The 26,861-nt window shown below is 35.3% G+C and overlaps 1 protein-coding gene across 21 annotated transcripts in view; it reads left to right on the top strand.

Annotated features, from left to right (window-relative positions):
* The window catches only part of NRXN1 (neurexin 1), a gene marked incomplete at both ends in the record, with an annotated part of 724,694 nt that overhangs the window by 75,490 nt on the left and 622,343 nt on the right, over nt 1-26,861 (top strand). For 10 of the 21 annotated variants that reach the window (XM_080342496.1, XM_080342491.1, XM_080342489.1 and 7 more), the window contains 2 exons: nt 1,991-2,020; nt 2,817-2,828. The exons of 4 other annotated variants lie outside the window; for them this stretch is intronic. In XM_080342496.1, coding sequence (XP_080198622.1) covers nt 1,991-2,020; nt 2,817-2,828 — 42 coding nt within the window. Of the gene's footprint in view, nt 1-1,980; nt 2,021-2,816; nt 2,829-26,861 lie in introns of all 21 variants that reach the window. 7 more of the 21 variants (XM_080342498.1, XM_080342493.1, XM_080342492.1 and 4 more) reach the window with 2 other exon arrangements.

Below are 26,861 nucleotides of genomic sequence, written 5' to 3'. Positions count from 1 at the left end.
AAAAATACTAGCTATCAAGCAGTGGTAATCTCTTGAAACTAGGCCTTTTGTTTAGGTCCTTATAGCTACAAAGATCACATTTAAATGCAGGCTAGTAAGAGATTACCTTCTTCTCATTCCCCTAGGAGACATGGCAGCAATTTGCTTCATGCCTGCTAAGAGCTAAAAGAGTGCACATAAAGTAGCTGCTGAAAAGTAATGTTTTATTAAGAAAAAGATGTAACGTTCAACTAGTTTCACCTTCCCTTTATCTAATACAGTGAAGGCTAAGCCAGAAGTCTGAGACTTCTTACTGTAGTTGCCAACACAAAATATTAAAAGCCAAAAGACAAGTTAAATAATCACATGAAGAGACTAATGCTTCGAGAAGGCTCAGCAGCAAGGAATCCAAGCAAGGATGTTCAGCATGAAAAGAATGAAGCTTAACCGTTTTCACCATGCCTCTCAGTTGCAGCAATAGGGAAAGGACACGTGTGAAAATGTTTCCATGCTCTTTCACGGGTTCCTAACTGCAGCACAGCTGTGTGATGTTTCCCAAGTCATGCTTACATAGTCACCCCTTCAGGATCACGCTCAGTTTCCATTTACATTACTGGAAGCCCCAGGTAATCCCACCAGCTGCAGGGTGCTGGAGTTGGAAATAGAATCTATTGCACAAGACATGGGGCACATCAGGCCCTTCAGTTTAACTGCACATCTGAAAAGGATGACATTAAAAAGCACTATTTCAGCAAAACTGTTGTTAGTCTATTGGGAGCTGATAAGATACGAATCCTTTAACACTGGTTGCAGTTGAGAGTATCTTCTTTGAACTGCCCCCTCTCCCCTTCCCTGGAGTACATGAGTCATTTGTGCACCTAATTTTCTTTGTGAATTAGAAATCAGAGGAACTCTCTAGGAAGTCCACTTCCCACCAAAGAGCAGGATATTTTCTTGCACACATTCTTTGTGTGAATTAATTAATGGCAAATAAGAAAATAATGTATCACTTTGTAAAGTTGTTGGAGAAGAGGAGCACATTTAATACACGACAAATTAATAACTTCTAAAATGGATCCTAAAACAGCTAAGTTCAACAAGAATAAGCCTAATTTTTAAAACCAAACATAAAAAGTGAAAAACCTTCATATTTCTAGAGAAATATTCTCCTTTCATCACATTATTCTCAGTGAGAATATAAGTATTATGTTATTATCATGAACTAAAAAGCTGAATATTTTTGTTCAAAGAGTAATGAAATTTGGCTCTGGTTGAGTGATTATCATTATGGACATCTGTTTTGAAATGTCACTAGACCTATACTGGTATGATTTGATTTCATCTCACAATACAAATATAAAGCAAAATCTATTTCTCACAGATTTATGAAGTAGCTTCAGAACATGTCACTTACATTTTCTTTATTGCTATGTAGTTTACATTGCATATGTAATAATTTGCCTTCTCTGGAACAAATTCATCCTACTCTCACATTTCACACAGATAAGGAGACATCCCTTGCATTATCATTTCAATGTGATGAAGAAATTTTCTTTACCTGAAATGCTCATTTTTATGAGGGGAAAAAGATCAGACCCAGCCCATTTTTCAGGTTTACACTTCTGCAGGTTTTTAACATCATTTCACAAGTAGAGGACAGGAAGTCCTCCCAGCAAAGTGTTCAAAGCAGTATAATCAAAATATGATAAAGATAGATGGAATATTAAAGGATTTGGTTGGATTTGAAATAATTTTATTATTTTCTGTCATCCCAACTACTGCACAGCAGAAATACACAGTAAAATAGCACCCAGTGTTTGAATTGCAGTTTTGTTACTCGTAGCCCAAAGCATTCCAACCAGTGGTTGAAAAATGCTCTTTGATTTCCCTCTGTGGTACAGACATCTCATAGGAAACAGATGCCTGTCACAACACATTTTTGTCACTGTGACAACACCACCTTCCCGTGCTCCCGTGTTCATTGCTGACTGTGCTCTTGTTTCCCTTCAAGGTCTGGCGCACCTGATGATGGGCGACCAAGGTATGGGCTCTGTTCCTTTTCCACTCTGCTTTCATTGTTTCTTCTTGTTCTGTAGCTGCTTTGAATCCATCACTGCAAACGATGGGCAAATGCTTGAAAGCTGTCTTTGGCTGCAAATAAACACATGGTTTTAGTCACATCTTTTCTTATTTCATTTTTTTATTTTTTGTTTGCTTCGTAAGCTTTTGTCCTTCCTGCCTCCTTAACTCCCCCTCTCAAAATACAATAACTGAAACGAAGTGAGAGAAATAAGGTGATTAAGAAAATTTAATGTATTTATCAGAAATACAATTATGGGTAATCTATAAACAATAAATCAAGCACAAGAACACTCTTCAGATAGTTCCTGAAAGAAGATACTCAACTGGTCACATTATACACAAAGAGGAGTCCATTTACATTAATGCATGGCTGATCGGAAATGTGCAGAAAGCACCTGCTCCTGGCTTCTGGAATGCTGAGAGTACAACTTTGCAACCTAACAAAATCAGTGATTATTTTTCCTTCTAACCCATTGTCCATGTTACTTTTGTGTCACTCTTTCTTATCTAAGCATGGATTATTTCTGTGTTTCTCTGCATGTACATGATTGGAAAAAAATAAACTAAATCCCTAATATAACACTGATTGCATCTCCATTTGTCTCCAGACACTTACCTTATACTTTGTCTCTTCATGTTCACATACTATTGCATTTACATATACTCATGACTCTTACTGTTGTTTCTCTCCTCTTCTTTATTCTCTTTTTGTCTGGAAATGCTTTCTTCATGGAACCATTTCACCAAATCCATAGGTAAAAGTAAAGGTATTACATGATTTTCTTTATTTTTTTAATGCCATCAGTATACTTTAATGTATGTATAAGTAATGCAAATAAATGTAAATCTTTTTGCACTGATAACATGAGGTAGGTATCTTTTTAAAGTAAATATTTCATGGATATCAAGGTAAGGAGAATTATCCTACAGAACAGGCTGATCTTTTTTAAGGCTTATCTCCTGTTTTTGAGAGAGATGTAAAGTTCTGGCAGTGATAAAGGAGGCTACAGTTATAGAAAGCGTTCAGGATGAAATCACAGCCGCATTTTGAGGTATGCGTTTTTCTGTTCTCAAAGAATTGTAGCCCAAACCACCAGGCACAGAAAAAAAGCATGATGTTGTTCAACAAAGACTCTCTGGAGATAATGTGTCCAGGGCCAGTCCACAACTTAATGTAAGTTTTAAATCTGAATAGCACTGACTGCAGCAAGTCTCTGCTATCAGCTGATCACATTTGCCCTGAGATTTTTCTTGACTACATCTGAGACAAGAATTGGACAAAGGAATGAGGAACAGTGAGCACCAAATAAGAGTGTGAGGCTTATTTCAGAGTGTTTTACTCTTTTTCGTTTCTTTATGTGAAGAATACCAGCCCTGTTTACTGTCTTTCTCCTGGAGGAAACATGCAGTACGGTCAAGACTTTTCCTGTATTAATAAACATTGGGTTTTGCTATGAGTATGCTTATTCACAGATATCACAGAAATATATTTTTATGAGAAGAAGCTGGTCATTAAAAGCCATTAAATCTGTGTTACAGATGATGAATAATACAATTCTGTTAAGCATTTGTCAGGATGTGCTTACTCTTGGTATAAATCAGAAAGCCAATCTGGATGGTCATATTTGCTAACTAGTTAAATTAGAAGCAACCTTCCAGGTTCATTGTTGTCTTGGCTGATTCAGTGTTTCCACACCTAGAAAGTTCATGTGATGCAAAGACAATAATTACAAACCTGTAGTGTTTCATTCGCCTTCATATTGAACTTGCTGGAGAGACTGTGTAGCTGGTGATAGGTGGGATACTATTTAAAGGTTATGTGTGTTCTGGAGCTGTGAATCTTCTTGCTTAGGAAAAGTTTTAAGAAAATAGAATTAAAAATGGTCTACTGATTTCTTTGTTATATGGATTGTTTTATTTGTTGCTGGTTGATCTTTGTGTTTTTCTTAACGTTACCCTGTGTGTGTGACTTCCTTATTACTTATTATTACTATCTTATTCCTTAATGGTAGATGTCTTGAGTGGTGTTACCTTAAAGTGACATTCTGTAATAACTGAACCTTGACATTCTAGATCATTTTTATTACTATTAGGTAATCCTTTCTCTAGATTATTCTGTACACAGAATACATGTAGTACGTACAATACTGAAGTGTTTGGGTTTTTTTTTACATAAAAGGATGAAAACATAAACATTATCAATATATATTATGATTAGGAGTTGATCTGGAAAAACTATTTTAGTAAAGCAAAAACTTCACAAGTGTTGCTAGACATTTATACTTTTATTTTAAAAGGTTTAGCAATTATATTCACCTAAAAATGATCTTGGATATGTTAGCTGCTTTTAGTGTTTGATGGTAGGCCATGAGTGATTAATTGACAGGGCTCTGAGCACCCTGATCTAGTTGAAGATGTCCCTGCTCATTGCAGAGGGGTTGGACTAGATGAGCTTTAATGGTCCTTTCCAACCCAAACTATTATATGATTCTGTGTGAACCAGCCACCAGTCATCTAATCATTTGACTACATTTTTCTTTTTGCATTTTATTTTTTATAAGATTTATTCAGTTTATATGGGAATACTGATTACTATGTTTTGATCATCATCATACAATGTATGTGTTCAAATGGATGAAAAGGGTTTATATGTATGCAAACTCCAGTTGCAGAAAATATCCCTTGATATCAAACCATATCCTCAAGTAGGGGAAAATAGCCTCGTTTTATTGACTATCCTGAAACTACACTAATATCGGCTATTGAAACGTGACCTCAAAACAGTTGTGATAACACATTAGGAATGCATAACAATGTAACAAAGTGGGAGGGTGATGGAAAGAAACAAAGGGACAAAAGAGAAGCTCAGCCTTGAATTAGTTTCCACATATTTCAATCTTTCGTTACAAGTTCAATTCCTTTAGAAGTAGGTAAGGTCAGCAACAAAAGTGATTGCAAAATTCTGAGGGATTGTATCATGAATTAATCTTATTTTGGAAATATGCAGTTTGCCCTGAAGAATATAAATGAATGAAGTATCACCGTCTTATTTAATTGTGTGGATATTCTTTGGGTTACCGGAAAAGGAAAAGCCAGTGTATCTTGAGAATTAGGACAGGATGACCTGGTGTTCAGAGAGGAGGGAGGGGTGATGCAACCTTTCCGAATAGGCAAGCAATACAAAATCCAATACGATCTCACTGTATGCCCCTGCTATTTGTCATTTAATTGAAAATATAAATTGTCCTACTCTGCATAATTTCCATTTTTTATTGAAGCTTTATTCAATATTACCAAAGCTGTCATTGTCCCTTAGAGAAAGGCAGAAGCAAAGCTCAGATGTCACATTGCTGAGATATCTGTCAGTACTCGAGGTCATATAACTTGATCCATATGCAAAACCAGCTGACATAAAGGAGGATATAACATAAAGATGAGAGCCTATATAGAAGTTTGATAACTTTAGAGCTGTGCAAAGCTTGTTTCCTGATTCATTATTCCTTGATATTTATCTACTATTAATTATGCTAAGCGTAATTCTAGGAACAGCTGCAACCATTTAGTTGTACTGGCATTTATTTATTTTGTGATAACCTTCATATATGTTCAAAAATATGTAGAAATTCCTTTTTTCTTCCCCTGGAAATCACCTACCTGTATACAACTCTAGCAGTAGAGTTGTTGCAGCTGTGGTGGTGAAAAGACATAGGCAAGGTAAGGTTTGTAAATGGGGTTCATGTTTTTATCAGACCACTTTGAATATGCTGCACAGAACAATTGTTTGAATTGGAAGCAAAACTTGAAGTCTGCTGCTCATAATAGACATGGAAAAGAGTATGTGCACCCCAAACAAATCTATGCCCAAACAAATTTTGTCTGCTTTCTCCAACTACCCTAGTTGGTCTAATAAAACTACCATTTCCACCTATAAGCCTTATCTTGTCAAAAGTCAGTACCTCTTTTATATCCCATGCAGAATTATTTTGTGATGAATAGTAATACAACTAAGATTATATGGTGGCAAATTTAAAACTCTCAATTTTTTATTAAAAAAAAAAATCCTCATTTTCATTTTGATGAGCAGTGAAAGGGATTTATAATTCAGTTGCTATGTATTTCCTTTTTATATTGCAGTTCTTTTAAGACTATACATATTTTTACCTATATTTTATTTATATGTAAATAACCTACTTTTGACTATGTATATTACTCATTGTATACCTAAACACTATGTTCATACTCCTATTACTTTAGAGATTATGGGCAACTTTAAATTGTACATGAGTCACTCAGGTCCATAACAAAGTATTAAATGATATCTAACTGAGCAATAAGTGTTTCTGTCAAAAGACTGATAGTTCAACTGCAATTTATTGTACTAGATTACAGGCTTTTGATGTGCTGGTATTTGGTATACTGTGTATAAATGCTGAAGAAAGACTTCAGAATGTCCATTTATATATATGTCATCTTCCTTGCCAAAAAAGGGCAAGTTTTGTATTGCACAAGCTATCATAAAAGATCTCTAAATACAAGGTGATGCCACTGGGTATTTGTAAGAGCAGTACTTTCTTAATTATCAATCACACAATTTAGCTGATGGCTGGAATAATAGGGCTCTGAAAAATAAAAGTAATTTTAAAAGACCTTTAAACAATAATCAGCATTAAAATGGTATGTTATAGCTATGTCATTATGCAATTCTTGTGTCATGCAACACAAATATCACCTTGTGCCAGCAACCTTCCCTAACATGAAATTATGTGGAATTCAGTCATTAACCTCAATACCACCACAATTTCATTGTACTGTGATGATACACATTGATTGTGATTTCATTTTTGGTCTGTTTTCAAAGGACTAAAATAGTTTTGGCCTCTTACACTCTCTGATCGCCCCGGGATTGTTGAAAAGTCTGTCCTCATCTGCTTTTGTGTGTGCTGCTTCAAAAGCAGGAGTCTGGAAGCCACGCATCCTCCAGCCTTCCTCAACCTGAGCCACCAACAGTCCAGAAGCCATGTAAATGCTTTGGTAGAGCCCTGAGCTCTAACACAGCTTATTATTTTTGGCTTGGTGCCCTGTTGACATGGATTCAGTTACATCCCTTCTCAACTGCAGCTGGCTTTTGCCTGGCAAGTGCAAAATATGGACGGAGGGCTTTCTTGACCCTCTGTACTTGTTCGCATAGTTATATATCCTAGATGATAGCAACTTATTTGAAAACTGACTGCTAGAATTGAACTGAGTTAATTCAGGTGTTTTACACAGGATGAGGTTTCCAAGTTGAGGTAACTGAAATTATTTCTAAGTGACATTAGAACAGAAGAGTGAATAACCTGTGTTTCCCTGCTCAACTTCATAGTTCATTCTACTGACAAAAATCAATAATGTTTAAAAATTTATCCTGCCTTAAACAGGGCCCAAACATTCTGACCATTTTGTATAATTTGTGAAATGATCAGCACATTAATTTAAAAAATATTCTATATAAAATTTACCTGTTTTTTTAAATGAAAATTACCTTTTTAACCAAATTAAGGAACTTTAAATATAAAGCTCTTCAAAGTGCTCCAAAGAGTAGTAACTACACATCATATATGTGCTTTAGTGACTTTTTTCCTAAAAAGCCTCATAAATATAATTAAATAGTGGCTGATGTTCACCAAAAATATTGTAATTAAGTTTTTGTGAGTAACCCATGCACCTATGCCTACACATATATGTTCCCATAAATATTTATACTATATTTATATTTTTATGGTCAATCTGTTCAGTATCATAATGAACTACATGTTAAATGTTTTAAGCAGAAGGGTGACATCTTTCCGTATTTAAAATTGGGGAGTATTGAGTCATATAATTCACTTGCACTTCATGGGTGACACCTAACAAGCCTAGAATATGGCATTTGGAGCTGCAGATTCATCTTTAGGTTGAAATGTGATCAATTAATGTGCCATAAGGAGAAAAAAGCAGCAGAACATGACTGTTGAAGAAGTTTTCTTTCTGAAGTACATGGCTCAGAAGAAATCCATCAGGACCAGAAATGAAAATACTGTCTTGAGACACATATGCCCAAAATTATATCTGAGATAGCTGATTCATGATCAGCAGTATGAAAAGAAATTGTAAGGACCTGCCGTAAATATCAAGAAAACTATATGAAGGGGATTGCATTTATTTTAAAAATGTTATTTTTCTGACATAAGTCACCATGTGATAAAGTCTAATCCATGCCATGAGTTCTGGCACCTTTCCCCCACCAAAAAAAAAACCCAAAACATTTACTGTATTCTGAATAATTCTGAATTATCCTGAATCATAAACACATAAGTATATTTGTCATAAGTCTCCTGTGGATTCAGAGGAAAAAAGATAAATGTGTTATTATGAGAGATTTTATATAAAAAAGAGTTATATTTGCAAAAGTGTAAGTTTCTGCTGGGTCCAGAAAGCATTGTAGTATAAGATAGTATATATTTAAGATTTTGGTTTCCATGAGACTAGGCTCCACTTCTGAGCATAGATTTCTCTAGAAGATGGGCTTGCTGACAAAGAGCCTTTCAAAATAATTTTAAAGCTCTTTTAGGATGAAGGATATATATTTCAGGGCAAAAAGTAGGTGAGGATTTATTGAGGTTGGGAAACAGTAAAGCTGTCACTCTGAAGAGGTAAAAAACAAACAAACAAACAATCAAAGAGCAGTTAAGCAATGAAGAAATAGGAAAACTAGGCATTTTGTCCTTAAAGCAAACATTTCTTCTTATGTATATATAAATAGATATAACAAATGAGAATTAAAGCTGCAGAGATCTGTATCTTTTTTGCATGGTGAAATTCCATGAGACTTTAATACAAATTTGGTAGACATTTCCAACAAAACAGGAATTTCAGAGAGGTGTATTCAATGGATGTCCTGTAGAATATCCTGGAACCTTCTTCTTTACATCTTCTTTTAATATGTGATGGCATTACTGAGCCAAATACATTGTCAGAGTGACGCTAATGATTACACCTTCAGTCTAGGGTTGCACTACAACTAAGATTTTCCTAGGATAGAATTCAGTCCTTCAAACCTGCAGGATCAGCTGAACAAATCATCCCAACAAACTCTAATTTCCATTATTTCAGTGAAAAACAAAAGTAATTGGAGATTATTGTATATCTCACAACAGAACTCTCAACTGACTTTAACATTAATCCAATCAGAATCACACTCTGTGAAGTTTCACCAGTTAATGGGAAAGAAATCAGAGCCTTAAGGAGTGGTATTTTCAAGCATATCCAAGATTTGTCTACATGCAAACTTCTTAAATTCAGGAGTGAACTTTATCACAATTTCTAAAGAACCTAAATTTAATTAAATAACCTTCAAGAAAACCACCCTAAAACTGTACTGTTTTAACTTAAAATGTGAGCTGTGTTCTCTAAATGCACATCATAATGATATTTTCCCAGCAAGAATGACTTCCCACAAGAGGTTTGAAAAAGGTATTTAAATAGCCTGGTCAGAATCAATTGTTCCTGTAGAAGTAAGAATACTGCATACAAAATTTTTAATGCACTCTTTACAGTAATTTTCTATGGATGTAAGAATATGCCAAGCTACTTAGAAACAGCAAAAATTTGAATTATCCAGTATCCTTTAAAATATTTTAATTAAACAATATGATTTGTTCTGATACTAGTAATGTGTCTCTTTCCTGATATCCAAAGCTTTTTATAACCGTGGCATCCTTAATTGCTTGAAGGTTGCTTTCTGTCTCCACTTCAGGGACCACCAAGAGCAATTAAGTTTCAGTAAAACAGAGAAACTGTGCAGTGAACTGGGAAATTCAGGAGCACAAAGGAGAAAACTTTCATAGAAACTGAGTGTGTACCATGGACTTTGCTATGAAAATCCACCTTTACCATTCTTGGTTTTCTTACATACCCAACAGTTACCCAAATTTCTTTTTTTTCCAGACTTCAGAGGAAAGGAAATATACTGTAGTGAAACAAGTAATTTTTTATTTTATTTTATTTTTTTTATGTTGTTGGCACCCACTCGCACTAATTTTCTGGCCACCACACCTTTTAATATAAAGCCTATTTTTGTTACTTGCTAATGTGACTTAGAGATTTTGGTACATCTTGTTGCCTGCTTAAAGTAGACATTTGTTCCTTAAAGAAGGGAAACATCTGTATTGATTCACTGGCACTTTCCCTAAAGCTGTATTGAAGCAACCTCAGATAACAAGAGGCTACCAGAGAAACCAGTAGGCCACACCTGGCTGCATTGGCATCACAGCATTGGCTTGAGTAGCCTCTTTATTTCAGGGGTGGGAGGAAACAAAAGGAGCTTGGCCTAATCCCTTTCATCTGCCCTTGCATATTCTTCAGACAGAGAGAAGTCTGCCTGGAAAGCAAAATTCAGCAGTGAGTATAAGTCTGTAAATTTTTCACTGGAGTTATCCTTAGTTAATGGGTCTGTCGTGCATTTCATAGCATGAGCCATTGTTATCCCATTTTCAGAAGGAGTATCCACCCAAAGGAAAGGAGGCTAAATACCTTCCTCTGACCATTAGTGTTTTGCTTCTGAATCATAGCTGATAGCTGAAAACCCTAAGATATTGATTCCTGATTCTAGCTACATTGGTAACTATGTGACCCCCACCTCCACCCAACACTAACATCACTTTCTAGGATTAAAGATTAGAAATAATTTACCTGATTTCCCACTTCGATGAACCTGAGTATATTTATTAGTAGAAACTTCTATTTATGTCAAAAAGGTGCTAGATAAGTGTTTTCCTTCTCACAAAAACAGCATTGAAGATATTTTGCTGGTAATACGAGCTGATCCTTTGGTTTTCTTGGTTAATAGCTCTGCCTAACAACTTGGTCTTACAGGTTACTACACTTAGCATTTGTGTGAGTCCATAAGAAATCTTAAAAAAATCACCAAGCTCAGTTACAGGCAAATCACCTTTGAAAACTGTTTGCATGCATATGAAATACTTAATGTTGTGATTTTACTATTGGACCTATGCAAAACAAAGCGTAATTTAGTTTGAGAGACAAATACCTCTTTACCAATGCTATTTTCAGTATGAATGGATGTGTCCTTTAAATGGATAATTGATATTAGTTGTATTAACTGCAACTACTGGCTAGTTGTTACATAGTTTTGAGAAGAGTTATTTGGGTGTAATTATATTGAACTGTAACACTGGTGTATGTTTACTTCATCACAAAGATGATATGCGAGTTCAAAAAAATCTGATTCAATTTCTGATTCTGATTTTATTTTAATCTTCATATACCTGAACATCCCCAGGTCTTTGTGGTACAAGTACTGAACTGTTGCTCTCATTTCACCTGAATACTTGTGCAAACTATAAATTTTGCAGGTGTACCTCAAAGTGCTTACATCATTCTGAATTTGCAAACACATGTAAATACAGCCGTGTCTCTGTCAGTCATTGATTTTTTTGGTGTCCTTAGCAGACTTTTCAGCCCTATAGTTCTCTGCAATAAATTAGTCAAATAAGGATACTGTCCATGATTGTAACTCTATTATAAATATACACTTCAGAAAAGAATCAAATAAAAATATCTAAGTGCAAGATTGGAGCCACAAAGTTAAACTTGGAAATTGGTAGTTTTATATTATTTTTGTGCAGCATATTTATCTGTATGGAACTGGTATGTTTGTACATATCCATACATCCTATATTAAACAGAGGAAAAGATCTATGGCAAATCTATATTCTGAACATTAAATAAAGCCACCTGAGGCCCACTGTTATTCTACTGCTACGTATCCCCTCAGAGCAAAGAAGGGAGCTGTATAGACTACTGTGGAAAGCATATATTCCCATATTCCTCTTGAAAATATTGAGAAGCACAGAATACATAAAACACAGTCATTCACAATTCTAAAGAACAAATTTCTTAACAGTTTTTAATAGCATATACACATTTAACATACATGTAGCTGCATTCAGGACATAGACGGATACACAGATAAACAAAAATGCCTTGAAACCAGCCAGTTCTGCTATACTTCATAAGTTTACCTGTCAAAAGTGCCACTGCGTCAAATTTTTTATGACAAATATGTAATAAAAGTGACTGCTGTGTCTGCATCCATAAATCACTATTGTGTGTCATTTATTCTTTCTTCCAGGAAAACACATGTATTTTATATTTAATATATTATTCTAAAATTGATGAGAGAGTTATGCCTTGCGTTATCACTGAAATGGGTATCTTGTTAAAGAAACAGTTTTTTTAAAAAATCTGCGTTTAGTGAGCTGTTATGAAAATAATACGAAAGTGAAATTAATATTTTCCTTTTCAGAACACCTAGAAGATCTGTATATCAACCCCATAGCTTTTAATAAGTGCATACATCTCTTAGAAATGTACATATATCTAGGTCATGCTAATTACCCACTTTGGGAGGCAAGAATGTGCCTGTACTTCTCTACCTAGTTGGCATACTCTTGAGACCCAAGTCAGAAGAGCAGGCTTCAGAAAGTCTAAAAATATATTTCCTAGGTTCTTAGCTCCTAAACTGCTTAAAGAGGTCTCTGATGTACTAGCTGACAGCCTGTAATTTGTATTATGCAGGAAATAAGACTAGATAATAAAAAACAACCCTTCTGGCCTTGAAGCTTATGAATCACACGTAAGAGAGAACTTACTGTGGTAACATATAAGAAAATTGCCAAACTGTAGAAAGAGCCACCTCAGTTTTATTTTACTAGGAATAATTTTATTGTATTTCCTGTGTAGATGGAATTATGTATCATTTCCCAAAACACCAAGCCAAGCCCTAACACTCTCTGTTGTCTAACTGGAAAAAACATTCAAAGGATTCCCTTAAGTCAGAATGTAACATGAAAACTGAAACATCTTAATGGAAAAGCTTCGAACATGTATGGAAGTGTGAATCAAAAAGAAATTAATCTTTCTCAAAGTCCAACATTTTTCTGTGGTCATTTATTTTCAATACTTTAAATTGAGTACTACAGTTAATCTCATTTTTAGGAATGTTACACACTTGAGTATTTTTATTTTATATAGGGTCTCACATTTACAACAGGGTATGGGGGTCTCCCCGGTTATACAGTGAGAAATGAGGTTACTGTGCTATACAGTTATTGCTACACCAGATAAACCTGGTTAAAACATTGTTGTGATTTATTTTTGCATCAAATCTAGATCTGTTCATTTCTGCTCTTTGATACAGTAAAAACTACTTATACAAAGCTGAGAAATGCAATGAGTAACAGAAATTGTGATCTAATCTAGAAAATTTTATAAACCAGAGGCTAAAGCAGTCCCATAAGAGGGCTGTGAATTAGGCAGAAGAAAGATTCAAACTCCTAAGACTAAGAGTTTTAATTTAAGGACTGAACCCAGTGTTCTAATATTTAGTTTCTCTTTGAACCTCACAATTCAAATATATATTCTCTGTAAGCTAAGTAGTCTTCTTTAGTTGCAATATGCTCACACAAAAGGAGAGGATGGACTCACAGGCTACTTCAGTGAAGGACTTATTATTCTACATCAGAATTATCTTTATTCATGAAGACTTCAAATACATTCTTAATCTTGAGTTTTACTGTAGCTGGGAAGAGATCCTGTTACTTGCTAAAATTCAAGAAGACAAATGGGAGTTCGTAGTTTTTCCCTGAACATATGAAAAAAAAAAAAGGGAGGGTTATTTAATTCAATGAAGTTAGAATATTTCTAGTTTAGAATATTTCCAAACTGTTCCCTGATAATACAAGTTGACTATAAGAGAGAAGGAGGAAAGCCAATTGTTGAGGTATATCTTCTATGCATCATTACTGATGTTGAGTTTCACACTTTGTAGAAAAACAGACATTGGATTATTAACATCCTGCTATTGATTGATAATTTGTCAATATATGTGTGAAGTATATGTACAAACAGCTGAATATGTGCCACTGGGGAGAATCCAATAGCATATTCACTTGGATGGGAAATAAAGTCTCTGATACTTTAAAAAAATTATATGCTAATTATTCAATATATAATATGGAAGTATCTCTGTGTGTAGTGAACAGGATGCCTCTCTTTTACCACATCCAGCCTAATTTTCTAATCTGCCTTTGCATCCTTAGTGATGGTGGAAATCATGCACCCATCAGTACACTTGCTCTGTGGGGCAAAGCCACAGGGAAGTGGGTAATGGGTCATTCAGTCTCCTCACATAAGGAAAAGCTGAATACTGTTTTTCCGTAACTTTGGAGTGTTCAAACTGTACTGGTGCTGCACAGAAGAAAAGGCTTCAAATACACACCCATGGTTTGTCCTGTGCTGCTGTACCGGGAGCGTGGGGACTTCAGAAGCTCTGTGAGCAGCTTCCTGCTTGGGCTCAGTATCATCCCTCAGAACTGGCAGCATCTGATATTCTCAGATAATTAATTTAGTACGAGTGTTTGAAATGTCACTTCAAGGATGCTATCATATTTTTGGAGGCTGATGTAGAGTAATTGACAGAAGAAAAAAAAAAATACAACCCCAAGCCCCCCAGTGATTATAATTAGATCGTTTTTATAATTTGTATTGGACTATAATATTCACCTTCCCATAAGTGAGTACATGGGAGGAAAAAAGCCACACGATCTGTTTTTCTTTGTATTTGCAATATATTGTTTATTTTATCTTATATTGACTCTTAAGAGTCCTTGTTTAGCAGAACTGATGAAGCCCTGATGTGTTCATGGTTGCAAAATGTCTGTCATTGTGCTGAAGGACAGAGGAAAACCTAATTGGCAGTTAAAGCATGAACTCATTATACCTTAAAATATGGTTCTCAATGACTATTTTGCCCTTGGTGCATCTGCTGACAGTTTCAGCAGATGTTTGAGTATCAATGAAGTGTGGTCATGACTGTTGACATGCCCAGGCATGTTATTCATGCTGGAAAATCAGCTTTCCAGTACACCAGAATTGCTGTATCTTTGATTCAAAACTGGATTAATTTATTTTTAGGAGCTCTGCATGCAGCCCCTCTGATTGCTTCAGTGTTTGAGCTTATTGTAGAATTTTGGTCTGTAAGTAGGCACTAAGAATAAAACCAAGCAGACAGTAGTACCAGTCGGGATGGTTTGGAAAGAAATTTATGAGTAGTAACACAGAGCAAGAAAGGAAGAAGAGAAAACTTTGAACATTGTTTGTGGGTAAATGTCAGTGTGTATTGTTACCTGAGTTAGCATTATTTTTTTCTGGATTTCTTCAGAAGCTATACAAGTTGTGTTTGGGCTGTTTTTCCTTCTGCATTGCTTTGTGTATGTGTATGTGTGTGGTGTTTGTTTGTTTAAAGTAAAATGAGTAATGAACAGGGTTTCTGTGGTCTAAGAACAAAGACACTGCCTGTGTAGAGACAGATGAAATATTAATTGGATTACATGTGCACTTAATTATCATGCACTGAAGGTGTTCAGTTTTCTTATGATCAAGGCATAGTGTGAATATGGACTGAGATAAAGGGGTTTTGTTGTGCTAAGTAGAAACCTCAGAGAATAAGAAAAGGATGAGTAAAGCTGACTGGAACTTCGTAACACTTCATGCACCTCTTGTCCCTCCTGTTTCCTGAAGGACAGTGTTTTTCCTCATAGTGTGGAAGTTCATCTTTCTTTTGTAAAGCACTTTGTTAACTGAATACCTGTAGCGCCTTTGAGATGCCTGCAGTGTGGGAGGACAGGGACTTTGGTACAAGGTAGTAAGAGCAGCCTGTTCTGGGTTAATCATGTTCAAAACTTTCCCCTGAAAAGCATTAAGGCATTAAGTAGAAAACTACATGGGCAAACTTCAGTAGCTTGACATTTAAATCTGTTTCTAGGTGGATTTGAAAACTACCTGTGTCTGTGAAGTCTCAATGAAGCCAAGAAGGCTCTGAAGAGCTATAGAAATACAGGCATAAAAGATTTTATTATTCCATTCTTTTCTCCTAGTGTCTGCATCTTCCTGCTGCTAGGAGAAAGGTAACTGCTCCAAAAGCTTTAAAACACCATAGCTATTTCCTGCAAAGTATATTCTCCTAGGAGTGACTGTTCTAATATTCAATAGGCCCAGACAAACCTTTAATAAAATCAACCACCTGTCCACTTTGTTATGTATATTGCAATGGTCAGGAAGGGGATGAGAAGTTTACAAGAATGGGAAGTGGAAAGAGTCAGCGGTGTGGGAGTGGACCACAATTTAGAAGTGCAAACCCCAGACCTGGTAATCTTTCAGCATCACAATGTCCTAGCTTGACTTGAGAAATGTAGAGAAAACTGCCTGAGAGACCTGGAAGATGTGTGTAATGCAAGCTATCTGGTTGTTCATTTAATCTTTAAAAAGAACTCTGCTTATACATTCCTGTCACGTTTGATGTATGATCAGAGCTCAACAATGCTATATTTTTGTCAAAGAAGACATTTCAACTCCAACGCATTCATATCTTTAATTTTCATAATTGATTTGATAACAAAATTACTTACATTAAGTTCGTGACAACATTTGTTTGAGAGAAAAAGGCTTCCCTCAACCATTCTCCTCCTCTCATTACTGTATTTTAATTCATATCTCTGAAAGTAATATTAAATATTTAGCCTATAGGCTTGATTTGATCATCACCTGTGCATCAGCAAAGAATCTTTTCAAATATAGTGAATTAAATAGAGCTGTATGTACTTTCAGACCAGTTTAAAAGGATGGTGTTGTAAAGTACCTCTGTATCAATAGAGGAAGGTTAATGAAGGCAAAACCCTCAAAACCTCTATGTGTTAAGCAGAAGTCTGTGATATATGCCTAAACAGATTAGGTCTGTGGGCAAAACTAAGTGTCAGAGTGCTCTCACATAATCCAAGAGTTTATAGATGTGGAAATGGACAGAATCTCTGTTTAAAAGTCAGTAGTAAAAAGGGATAAGGTAGGTTTTGACTGTTTCAGCTTGCCTATTTTAGACTCAAATCTAGTAAATTCTTTCTCCTTTCTTGTATTGTTTTATGCTTATTACTTACTTGTTTTGCCACCACTATAAACTCTTGGATTACCTGAGAGCACTCTGCCACTTAGCTTTAAATGAAGGTAAATAGCTGAAATAATCTCTTACTCTCCAAAACATAAACATTTAGGAACAGCTTTTTAAAAATGTGAAGGTACATCACTTTTACGTGTGGTATTAGGTGTTTAAGTACTTCTAGATGCCTATTTAAAAACAATATTACTATAAGCTAAAAAGAACTTTAAGTACAAATGCTTCAAATCTAATATCAAATATAATGTTAGAAGAAGATAGAATGAAGAAGAGAAGGGAATAGGTAGAATATATGCTACTCCATAAAATAATGTGTTTGAATACAATGCCCAAACATTTATATTCCCCCTAAAGAAAGTTGTTGAATTTTTTATATCTAAACATGGAAAAAGACTAAATACCCCCCACCCTCACTACTTCTAAGTCTAAAAATTGTGTGAGCAAATGGCATACATAAATTACATACACACAAACATTACTTATATGAATTAAAATGTTGATGTGGAACAGAAGTGGCACTACAAGGTGTTTGAAAATCATGGACCTAATTTCAAAGCAGTATAGTATTTCTTAACTACTTCTTTTTATATAAATCCATGACAATATCTATATAAAGTGACTCCAGAGCACAGTGCGGCATGTTGAATGCATTTAAAGTTTATCAGCACACTCCCTTTACTTATCAAGCTGGAGAAATTTATCCTAATCATTATTGACATCTCCCAGAATTCTTTCTATGGTTTTGTGCAAAGAGCTTGTCAGCCTTTTGGCAAATAGGGGTGATTTTCAGTAACATTTTTCAGATTCTTCAAATTGAATTATACATCTAGAGGCAGTCAATCTTTTTTACCATTAATTTTACAGAAAAAAAAAATCCTTTCATAGTGAAGGCTAGCTCTACAAAGGTGACATAAGCATTGCAACACTAGCAGAGATCCAACCAAAGTACTACAAGTATCCTGCCCACCAGAATTCACAACCTCTGGCTTAGCAAGCAGGATTGTTGTACAGTACAAGGAGAAACATTAAGTGCCTTTGGGTACTCGGGGAATTTTAGTACTGGAAACTCCTGTAACTGGGAAGAAGTGGATGAGTGTGAGGTCTAAACTCTGGTTGTCACAATCTACATTGTGACTTTGCAAACATGTAAATTTTGCCATTGAACATGACAGTGCTAAGAAAGGACACCCATGGCTATAGCCCTGTGTGCATTTTGGCAACTTTTGCTTGTTCTCTTTGAATTAAAATCTGTTAAAACATTTTATCCCAAAATAGCTTTAAAAAAATATGTCTGTCATTTTAATGACAGTTATAGCCTGTTAACCTGATTTTGGTAACTCATTAAAATGTGAGATATACTACCATTTGATTCATATATAAATACTAGACAAGGTCTTTACTAGGCCTATGACCTCTCTTTTCTTGTCTAATGAGATTCTGGAAAGAAGGCCTAAACAGATGAAGATTGCAGCAATAAGTGAAATCTTTACATCATATTAATAGCTAGCGCCAAAGCTGGGGATTGTGCTGGGCTGTAGAGTCAGTGCCATGCAACAGCTTGATCCAGCACAGACAGCAGAATCACCAGGGGGATAGTATAATCTCTCACACACAAATCTTTTATTGCTACTGACTGAGACATACTCAGAAATTATTTAAGGTTTTGATCAGCTTAGAATATGTGGGGCATAAAATTACTTCCTCTCCAGTACTCACAAGTTCAGGACTCATCTGCTCTTACAAAAGTCAACAGAAGTGTGAAAATTGAAGTGTGCTGAATGAGGTGCTATGCAACGCATTTAATTTGGCATGTCATATTGTAAAGAAAAGTCTGAGATTCTCTTTTAGCTATCAAATGTAGCCTTCTGCAAATGGAAAAAGGTGAGTTTTTGGAATTACAGATCAACTTGCAATGATTTACGATTTTCCTTAAGAAAACATTTATTAGTATAGAAAGCTGGATTGGGGGAAATGCCTTACAAATCTACTGAGGATTTGCATATGGATCATATTATCCTCTGTCAGCCAATAACTACGTTTTTGTGTAGCAAACCCACCTCTTACCAAACTGTTTATGTCATCATCTAGTTTTCAGTTGTCTTAAAGGAACAATGCTGATGTAACTGTGAGCTGATGGTCAATAAGCAACCATTTTTTCACTCTCTTTTATGTATCGAAATAAGAACAGAGATGATGAAGACAGTATAGTTTTCATTATTTTACTTCTTTTGAATCTTCTTTTGAAATTCTATGATTGTTTTCTTTGGAGTGAAGGAACAAAACAACTGATGCCTTATGCCCCGTTTTTTTTTTATTGAGCTGCAATAAATGCTCCCACTTTCCTGAGCAAGATTGCAGCCTGCAAGCAAGATGCAGAATGGAATTTGAGAGGTTTTACATTAAGTGCTTTATTAAATCTGGAGCCATACTTGCTTGTAGCTACTGCCTCTCTTCAGCTGCTAAGAGTGGGGAGTCTGAGACCAGGAAGGCAGGGGTAGAAGTGCAGGCAAAGCCATGTCAGGCAGTGAGTCTATTGTGGTCAAGTGATGAAAGGCTACCAAGGGTAGACCACTGAATTAAAAAGGCACCTTTCTACTAAGCAGAAGTCATCAGCAGACAAGAGTTGCTGGAGAGCACTATTGCTGCCTCTGTGGTGAATTCAGGTTTTGGCAGAGCTGTTGCTGGGGCACAATATGTGAAAATCTGTCTTCAAAGTGAAAAAAAAATTCGTAGTCCATCTCATATGAATAACAACTAATTGCTCTAAATTTTTAAGGGAGGAGACAAGGGAGGACTGTGGTATTATTTATTGTTAAGTTATTGGATATAGCTGTACAAAAGCCAATCTTTTGCCATGAAATCAGGTATTATGTCAGTTACTAATTTGTTTATGTGGTAAATTTTGAGTGCTGCTCTTACAATTGAATTGCTAATAGCAAAATGGAAAAAAAAGCCCCACCTGGTCTCATTCGTCAAGCCCACAGACATTATTGGCAGGCTGCTATGGTAGAAATTTGGTTTGTGTTCAGAGTGATAGTAATGAAAAGGGTAATCAATATAGATAATATTACTATTGATTTAAAGTTGCCAAGTCGCCTTTTTTTTTTCTTGTAGTATTGTTTTGCCATGACCTTTCTGTCTTGTGCAGTGAATTCTCTCTACTTCACTTTTAAGAAATGAAAATAAACATCCCTCAATCTGTTCCTTCAAATAGTCAAGAGCTGCTGAAGGACTGTTTTTAGTTTCGGACTTTGGTGTAAGACTCTAAGATTTGGGCTATGACAGGTTATGTCATTAACATGTGCTTTAAGATGTGGGATAATCTGGAAAAGTGTAGGGTTTTAAAATGCTTATAGGAAATTGATGTATTATCATTTATGTGATGCAGCAGTACTTTGAATAGTATAAAACTCAGTAATTTTGTGTTTATATAAATTCCTTTTTGAGGCTTTAGTTTGAATTAATCAATTTTAAATCAGATTACTGACATTTTTTCTCTGAGCTATATGGAGCAGCCTTTAAATCTGCTTTGAATCAATAATCTGGCTGTGATCTTGTTCGTTAGTTAAACTCTGCGAGGGCAATCTCCTAGCCTCACTGAAGTCTGTGGCAAAGCTCTTATTGATCAAAAGTTAGGTTGGCAGTTCAGCCTTATTTTTCAAGATTTAAAGACGTGTAGAAATTTTAAAGAATAGTTATACATTTTCTCTTTGTTTTTTTCATATGTGAAATACAGAGGAAGAAAATTACCATTTAACAGTCATAGCATTTGCAAAAGCATGCACGAACTGCCCTAGTCACAAAAATAGAGTAGGTCACAAATTCATCATAGAGAATAAATTATTGTGCGGAGTTACCAAGTGCAGCAAGTGTTATAAATAATTTCTTAATCAAAGATACTAAATGGTTGGTTAGCGTTAATTACTGTATTCGAATTAGAACACAGATGAAGATACAATACTGTATTATTTAAAATATAGTTTTAATATGTGCGATGCCGAGACAAAATTGCTTTCAGAGCTGGGAATATGTTCTTAAGATAAAATTGTTCAGAATCAGCTGACAATTGTTTCTTGTTATTCATCATGCTCTTCCTGAAAACAGATGTAGTCAATGAAGCTTGGCTCTATTGTATGATGCGGGGAAAAGCATAGATGTGCTGAGCAGGTTTTCAATGTCATTCCAGTTTTGGTTACTGTAAACTATAAAGCTTTAACTATTACTCTTCATCTCAATAACTTGTATCTTTGTTTTCAATTATATGTTTTTTTAAAATGAGAAATAAGTTATTTAGATATCTGAGTAGTTTGATTTTGTGGTATAGGATTAACAAAATGTGGTTTAGGTCTTGCAAGCCAGAGCCAGGTTCCCATATTTGACATTTGCATCCTCCCCATTCAGATTTGCTTTGGAGTAGGAGCAGCAACTCTTTGACTAACGTTGGGTGGGTCTTGGCTGTCCAACTTACAGCTGCTTCAACGTGAAATCTTAGCAGTGGCTTTATGTATGTCAGGTCAGCAGTAATAAGGCTTTCAAGGTGGTATATTTGAAAGGCTGAAAGGATCTGGGTGTCATTTACAGGCTTTTTATATTGTTCTTCTCTACATTGTGTTGAAGATTTTTTTCATTGCTCATGATCACTTTGATGAATGAGATCTTAGCCACATGTTTATAAGACTCTACGTTCATGTGAGCAATTGGAGGGCGAGTAAAGGGCAAAAGTGCCACCAGGTGTATTTTATGAAACCTTATGCTGTTTCATAAATTCTGCTAGGAGCTGGGATCTAATTCAGCCCCTGTCGAATTTAGGGTCACCTCAGAGATACTCACGACAAATGATGTGACTTTGAATATCTCATTACTTCATCAAGGGATTAAAGGGAAACAGTGGTTCTTGAGGAAGGCCCTTGTTCGTGGCAGTGTAATATGAAGTAGTGCCAGAGATCCTATTTGCCAAATGTATGCAATGCAAGGCTTTCTTTCCTGCTGGGTAAGCGCCAGAAAACTGCCTTGTGCTTATGATATGACATAGCAGTTCTCTCTTTTTTCCTTCACCCTAATGAAGTCACTTGCAATTCAAAAAGTGCTTAAGAAAAGAAGATGGTTCCTCAGATAATCATTATTTTCTGTCCTTATTAAGACTATATTCTATGTTTATTAAAAAGTACATCCGTGCCTTCCTTAGCCTAATTATTCTCAAAACCTCAGTTCTGTTTGAACAGATGATTTCTGAAGAATGCAAATTATATTGCTGACATACGAAGACATTTGTTTAAGAGACATGCCTGTTAGTCACCCTAACCTATAAACGAAACCTTTGAAACCAAACTGCATCAAGATGTCTCTATTACTGACTCCATACTTGAGTTCATAAACTTATATCCTAATATGGAAGAAAAAGAAAATGTTCTTTTTATGGAGCAATTTTGAGAGAAGAAGGTTACTTGTGGGTTTTCTTTACATTCGCTAAACCAGTATTGTGCATGTTATGACATCCTAAAGGTCACTTAAAATATTTTTCACTAGATTTATACAAACTTACAAAAAATAAAAAGAAAAAATAAGACCTCCACACAGTATTTGAAAGTTTACGATTCATTACAGTTTGCATACTTTTGTTTAATTCCGTTTTTGGTTTTGTATGATTTTTCACAATAAGAAATGACATTTGGAGAAAAAATAAAGAAAGAGAGGCCAGCCTCTGTGCAAGAAATCTATTATAATTCTTTTTTTCCTTTTTCTTTGTCCCCATGTGATTCACAGAGATGGAAAAAAGTTATTGATCCAAGCAAGAGATCAATGGGAAGAGCCATTCACAATTAGACATTTTGTAGAAAATAATTTGAATCAGATTAGCCTGGAGCACTTGAAGCAGTTTTGCCTGGTAACCTTGCTCTCAAACATGTCTTAAGTTTAATACATTATATTTATGTGGTAAAAAAGGGTATCTCGAGAATTGTTAAAGATATAGTCTCTAGGTTCTACTGTAATCCCCTTATTAGTATAGCTTTTATGCTTTGAGATTATAGGGTTTTATTTCAAAAGACTGTGGTCATACTGCTTTTATTAGTTTTACTTCTAAAGGTCATATCACAGTTGTCAAAAATAAGCATAGATCTTAGTATTAATATTTTTAAAGTATATTTAAAACACAATTTCAGTAAAACTGATATTGTTACTCTCCCTGTGTAATTTGACGCTGGGGAGCTTTACTGATTAAACCCTTCCTTTTACTTTTCAACATTTGTATTTAAAAGGTAACTTCTTTGACTGGTAGTAAATGAGACATTGGTTATATTGGTTATATTTAATAACTCCTATGCATTGTGGTGTCACAGCAGATCCGAAAGATAGTACATGCTGTCATATTTAGGATGATAGATTTTATAAAACTGTGTTGCATAAAGATGAACCCTTTTGTGCTACCTTGCAAGGTTGCCATGGTGACAGAGCACTGCTTCATGGGAATTTCACTTTTCTGGTAATCTTAGATACTGAACCCAAAGCTGCTTCTTTAGATTGTTCTGAAATCTCACTTTTAATATGATTTCATTTTGTAGAGACTTATGATTCATCTTCCGTATCTTTATTTTCTCAGAAATATCTCCTATAACGCTGTCATAGCTAAAGTACCAAACATGTTAGCTTATGAAATGCTGAGCATAGTAGACAGTCTAAAGATGTTGTTATTTTATGTTCCATGCCATTGCTCAATTTTATAAATATTTAGGATGTGTTTTGCAATTCTATACTTTCTCTGAACTATAAAAAGAAGGGTCTCGAGTATTTATAGCCTATTGAAATATTTTTAACATGGGAAAACATTACAGACAATATGCTGTAGACAGATAAAGCCTGTCAGTTTTCAAAAAAAATATTTTCTTAGCAAAATTATTTTAACTATTAGATGCGTGGAAAATAGTTACAAAATCGTGGTTTAGGTCCGCAAATAAACCCACAATTGTTTGTGGAGTTATCATGCTTTTCTCTGTAATGTGTGATGTATTTATATTATCCTGTAAGTAAGAAATCATATGGGAACTTCAATTGATTCTGACATTTGTAAGCCAGTGATTTTCTTTATCTTTACAAATAAAAATGACTGACATGGAAATCTTTACTCCCTGCCTTAAGCACGTATTTCTGAATGTTTGGCTGTGGATTGTTCACTGTGCTGAATCAGCCAGAAATATAATATTCTCAAGATATAGCCAACTCCTTGACATATAGCAGAAAATATATACATACATGTAAGTCATGCCATTTTGTACCCAGTTGGAGCTCTCAAGCTATGCTAATGAAATTCATGCAACGGGAGTATTTTTCTGGAGTAAGGATCTCTTACTGTTTTCAAATGAAAACGGATAGAATAAAATGCTTTCCTGAGGAAAGTGTTGGAAATTGTTCGGCACGTTCTTTTGCCCGGTGCATATTGAATGTTCCCCCAGAGTGCTGCAATATTTGTTTGGAGCATTGAGGAGTGAGACTGGCAAATGTTTCACAAATGACTGAGGCAACTGAGGGCGAGGGCTGGAAGATGTGAGAGCCTCTTCCTGCATGCCTCTGCGTGGGGAAAGATGGCACCATGCTCATTGTGCTAATTAAACAGGCTTTCCTTTCGCTCTTGCCTCCTATTTTAAGTAATATTGGAACAAAGAGCAATTGGAGAGGCCAGAAAAGGGATGCCTTAAGAGGAACAGAATGAAATGAGGGAAGACTTTTTCTTCTCCCTTGCTTGCAAAAGTTCAGGCAAATGCTGTGGAGAAAAACATCTTCTGTTTAAAGTTACTGTTCAAACCCGTCTACAACCTGTCCTGCTGCCAGTGAAATCTTTCACTGTATGTAACTTGCATGTTCTCTTCATTTTGCTGCACTTTGCACTGATAATATTTATATGGACCCTTTGTGCTTGCTGTCTTTCTCCCTAAAATTTAGTTTTTCGATGTTTGCATCATGTTGCTTATATGAAGAATTAAAAGCTGTTCAGCAGGCAGCATGCTCAATATCCTCATTTTTATCTTCTAATCTTTTAATTACTGAGTAGAGTTTGTAAATGAAGAGCAAGAACTTTTAAAAATGTTTCTTCACTTGAGTGTAAGGGTTCTTATTTTGTAACTATGGTTGAGAGTGACTGGATATCAGAATGTGCTGTGACCTCCCCACAGTTTCAATTAATTTTCCTATTCCCCAAATAGTAGGAGTTGTTCTTAATAATTTTCTAAGAAGCAAATTTAAGCCATTTTTTTAGAAGTATCTTTTTACAGAATATGTTAAACTAGCACTGTTTTTGTTTTCATATATTGTAAATACTTAGGCTTCAACATTTTGCTCCAGAATATCACTATCTTTAAAAATGTAATATGATTTCAGTAAATTGTCTATAAAATTTCTAACGAATAATAGTTTTCATTACTATTCTTAAAATCACTTCCTGATTATTGACAGTTCTACCAGGGGGTAGGGTGAAAACCTGATAAGGAAGCTACAAAAAATCTATGACTCATATTACTATGCTTATTCTAAATGATGGTGATAATTCCCAACTTTATGTAAATATTCATTTATATATAGAACCTCATGTTCTGAAATACCTGTTCACTGGAGAGGACTGAGTCCTTTTGTCAGTCTCCTAAAATATTTATAACATCTTTCTCTCTCCCTTAAAGAGGGAATGTTTCCCTGATCAATATCTTCAACATATGGAATGCATAAGACTTTTTATCTACTGCAGTAGATAAAAGAAGATCAGAAGGCTCAGATCTTGAGCCTTCTTCATCCCAATATAAATTCAGACAATATTTTGGATAACAAGCCATGCATCATCAGCAGAAAAATCTGTTGCTATTGGTACCTCTGTTCTGTCTGATAAAGAGTGATTATATAGGAAAATGTATAATACTGTAAACTAGAGAGAGAAGATAGAAATAAATTTTAATAATAAGCAAGTCCTTGCTGTCATAAATTATTCTCAACTTGATTTTTTGACAGAAACATTTTTTTTTTCACATAAGTGAATAGTAGAAAAGTCACTTCCACTTCAGTTACAAGCTATACCCTGAAATCCTGCGGCATTATCACTGCAAGTAAAATGCAATGACCCTTAGTATGGAAAAGGTTAAATACTCTAAAAACACTTAACGGTTTTGTATTTTTGCTGTGCTGACTCATGAGGTGTGCACGTGGCATCTCTCCCTCTTGCCTCTCTTCCTGTAATAAGGAAGTCATGCTGTTCAAAAAGGATTACTTTCTTCACCCTCTGCCTGACAAGGTGTATACCAGTTTCAGTCCAAAATTTTACAATAAGCTGATCTTTCACTTTGAAGCTGTCGACAGATATCTTGGGGCAGGAATGTAGCAGGATACTGCTACATGCTTCTCATAAGTAGCACTAAGTTGTAGGACTTCTTAATTGCACTTACCTTACCTTACCTTAAGAACTCTATACAATTGATATATTTATTTATTCAATTACAGCACTTAATAATGGAGGTTAAGAAACTCGTATGAGGACTCTCATGGATGAATCTTGTGTAGGGAAGAAAAAAGATGAGAATCAAGACTGAGATTTAGATAGCATTCTTTGTAAATGAATGTTTTCTTCACATGTCTGAGCATGGCTCAGTAGGAAAGCAAACTGACACCTCACAGGAGAGAGAATTATATCCTGTCTCTCATATAACCTTAAAAGAAGATCCGAACAATGAAGTTGGATCAGAGAGGAACTGGCTTGTAAATTTGTCTTATACAGTACCAT

This window comes from Nesoenas mayeri, assembly GCF_963082525.1.
Source record: "Nesoenas mayeri genome assembly, chromosome: 3".
Classification (NCBI taxonomy): domain Eukaryota; kingdom Metazoa; phylum Chordata; class Aves; order Columbiformes; family Columbidae; genus Nesoenas; species Nesoenas mayeri.
Note: the sequence above shows the minus strand (reverse complement) of the source record. Positions and strands in the feature narration are given on the sequence as shown.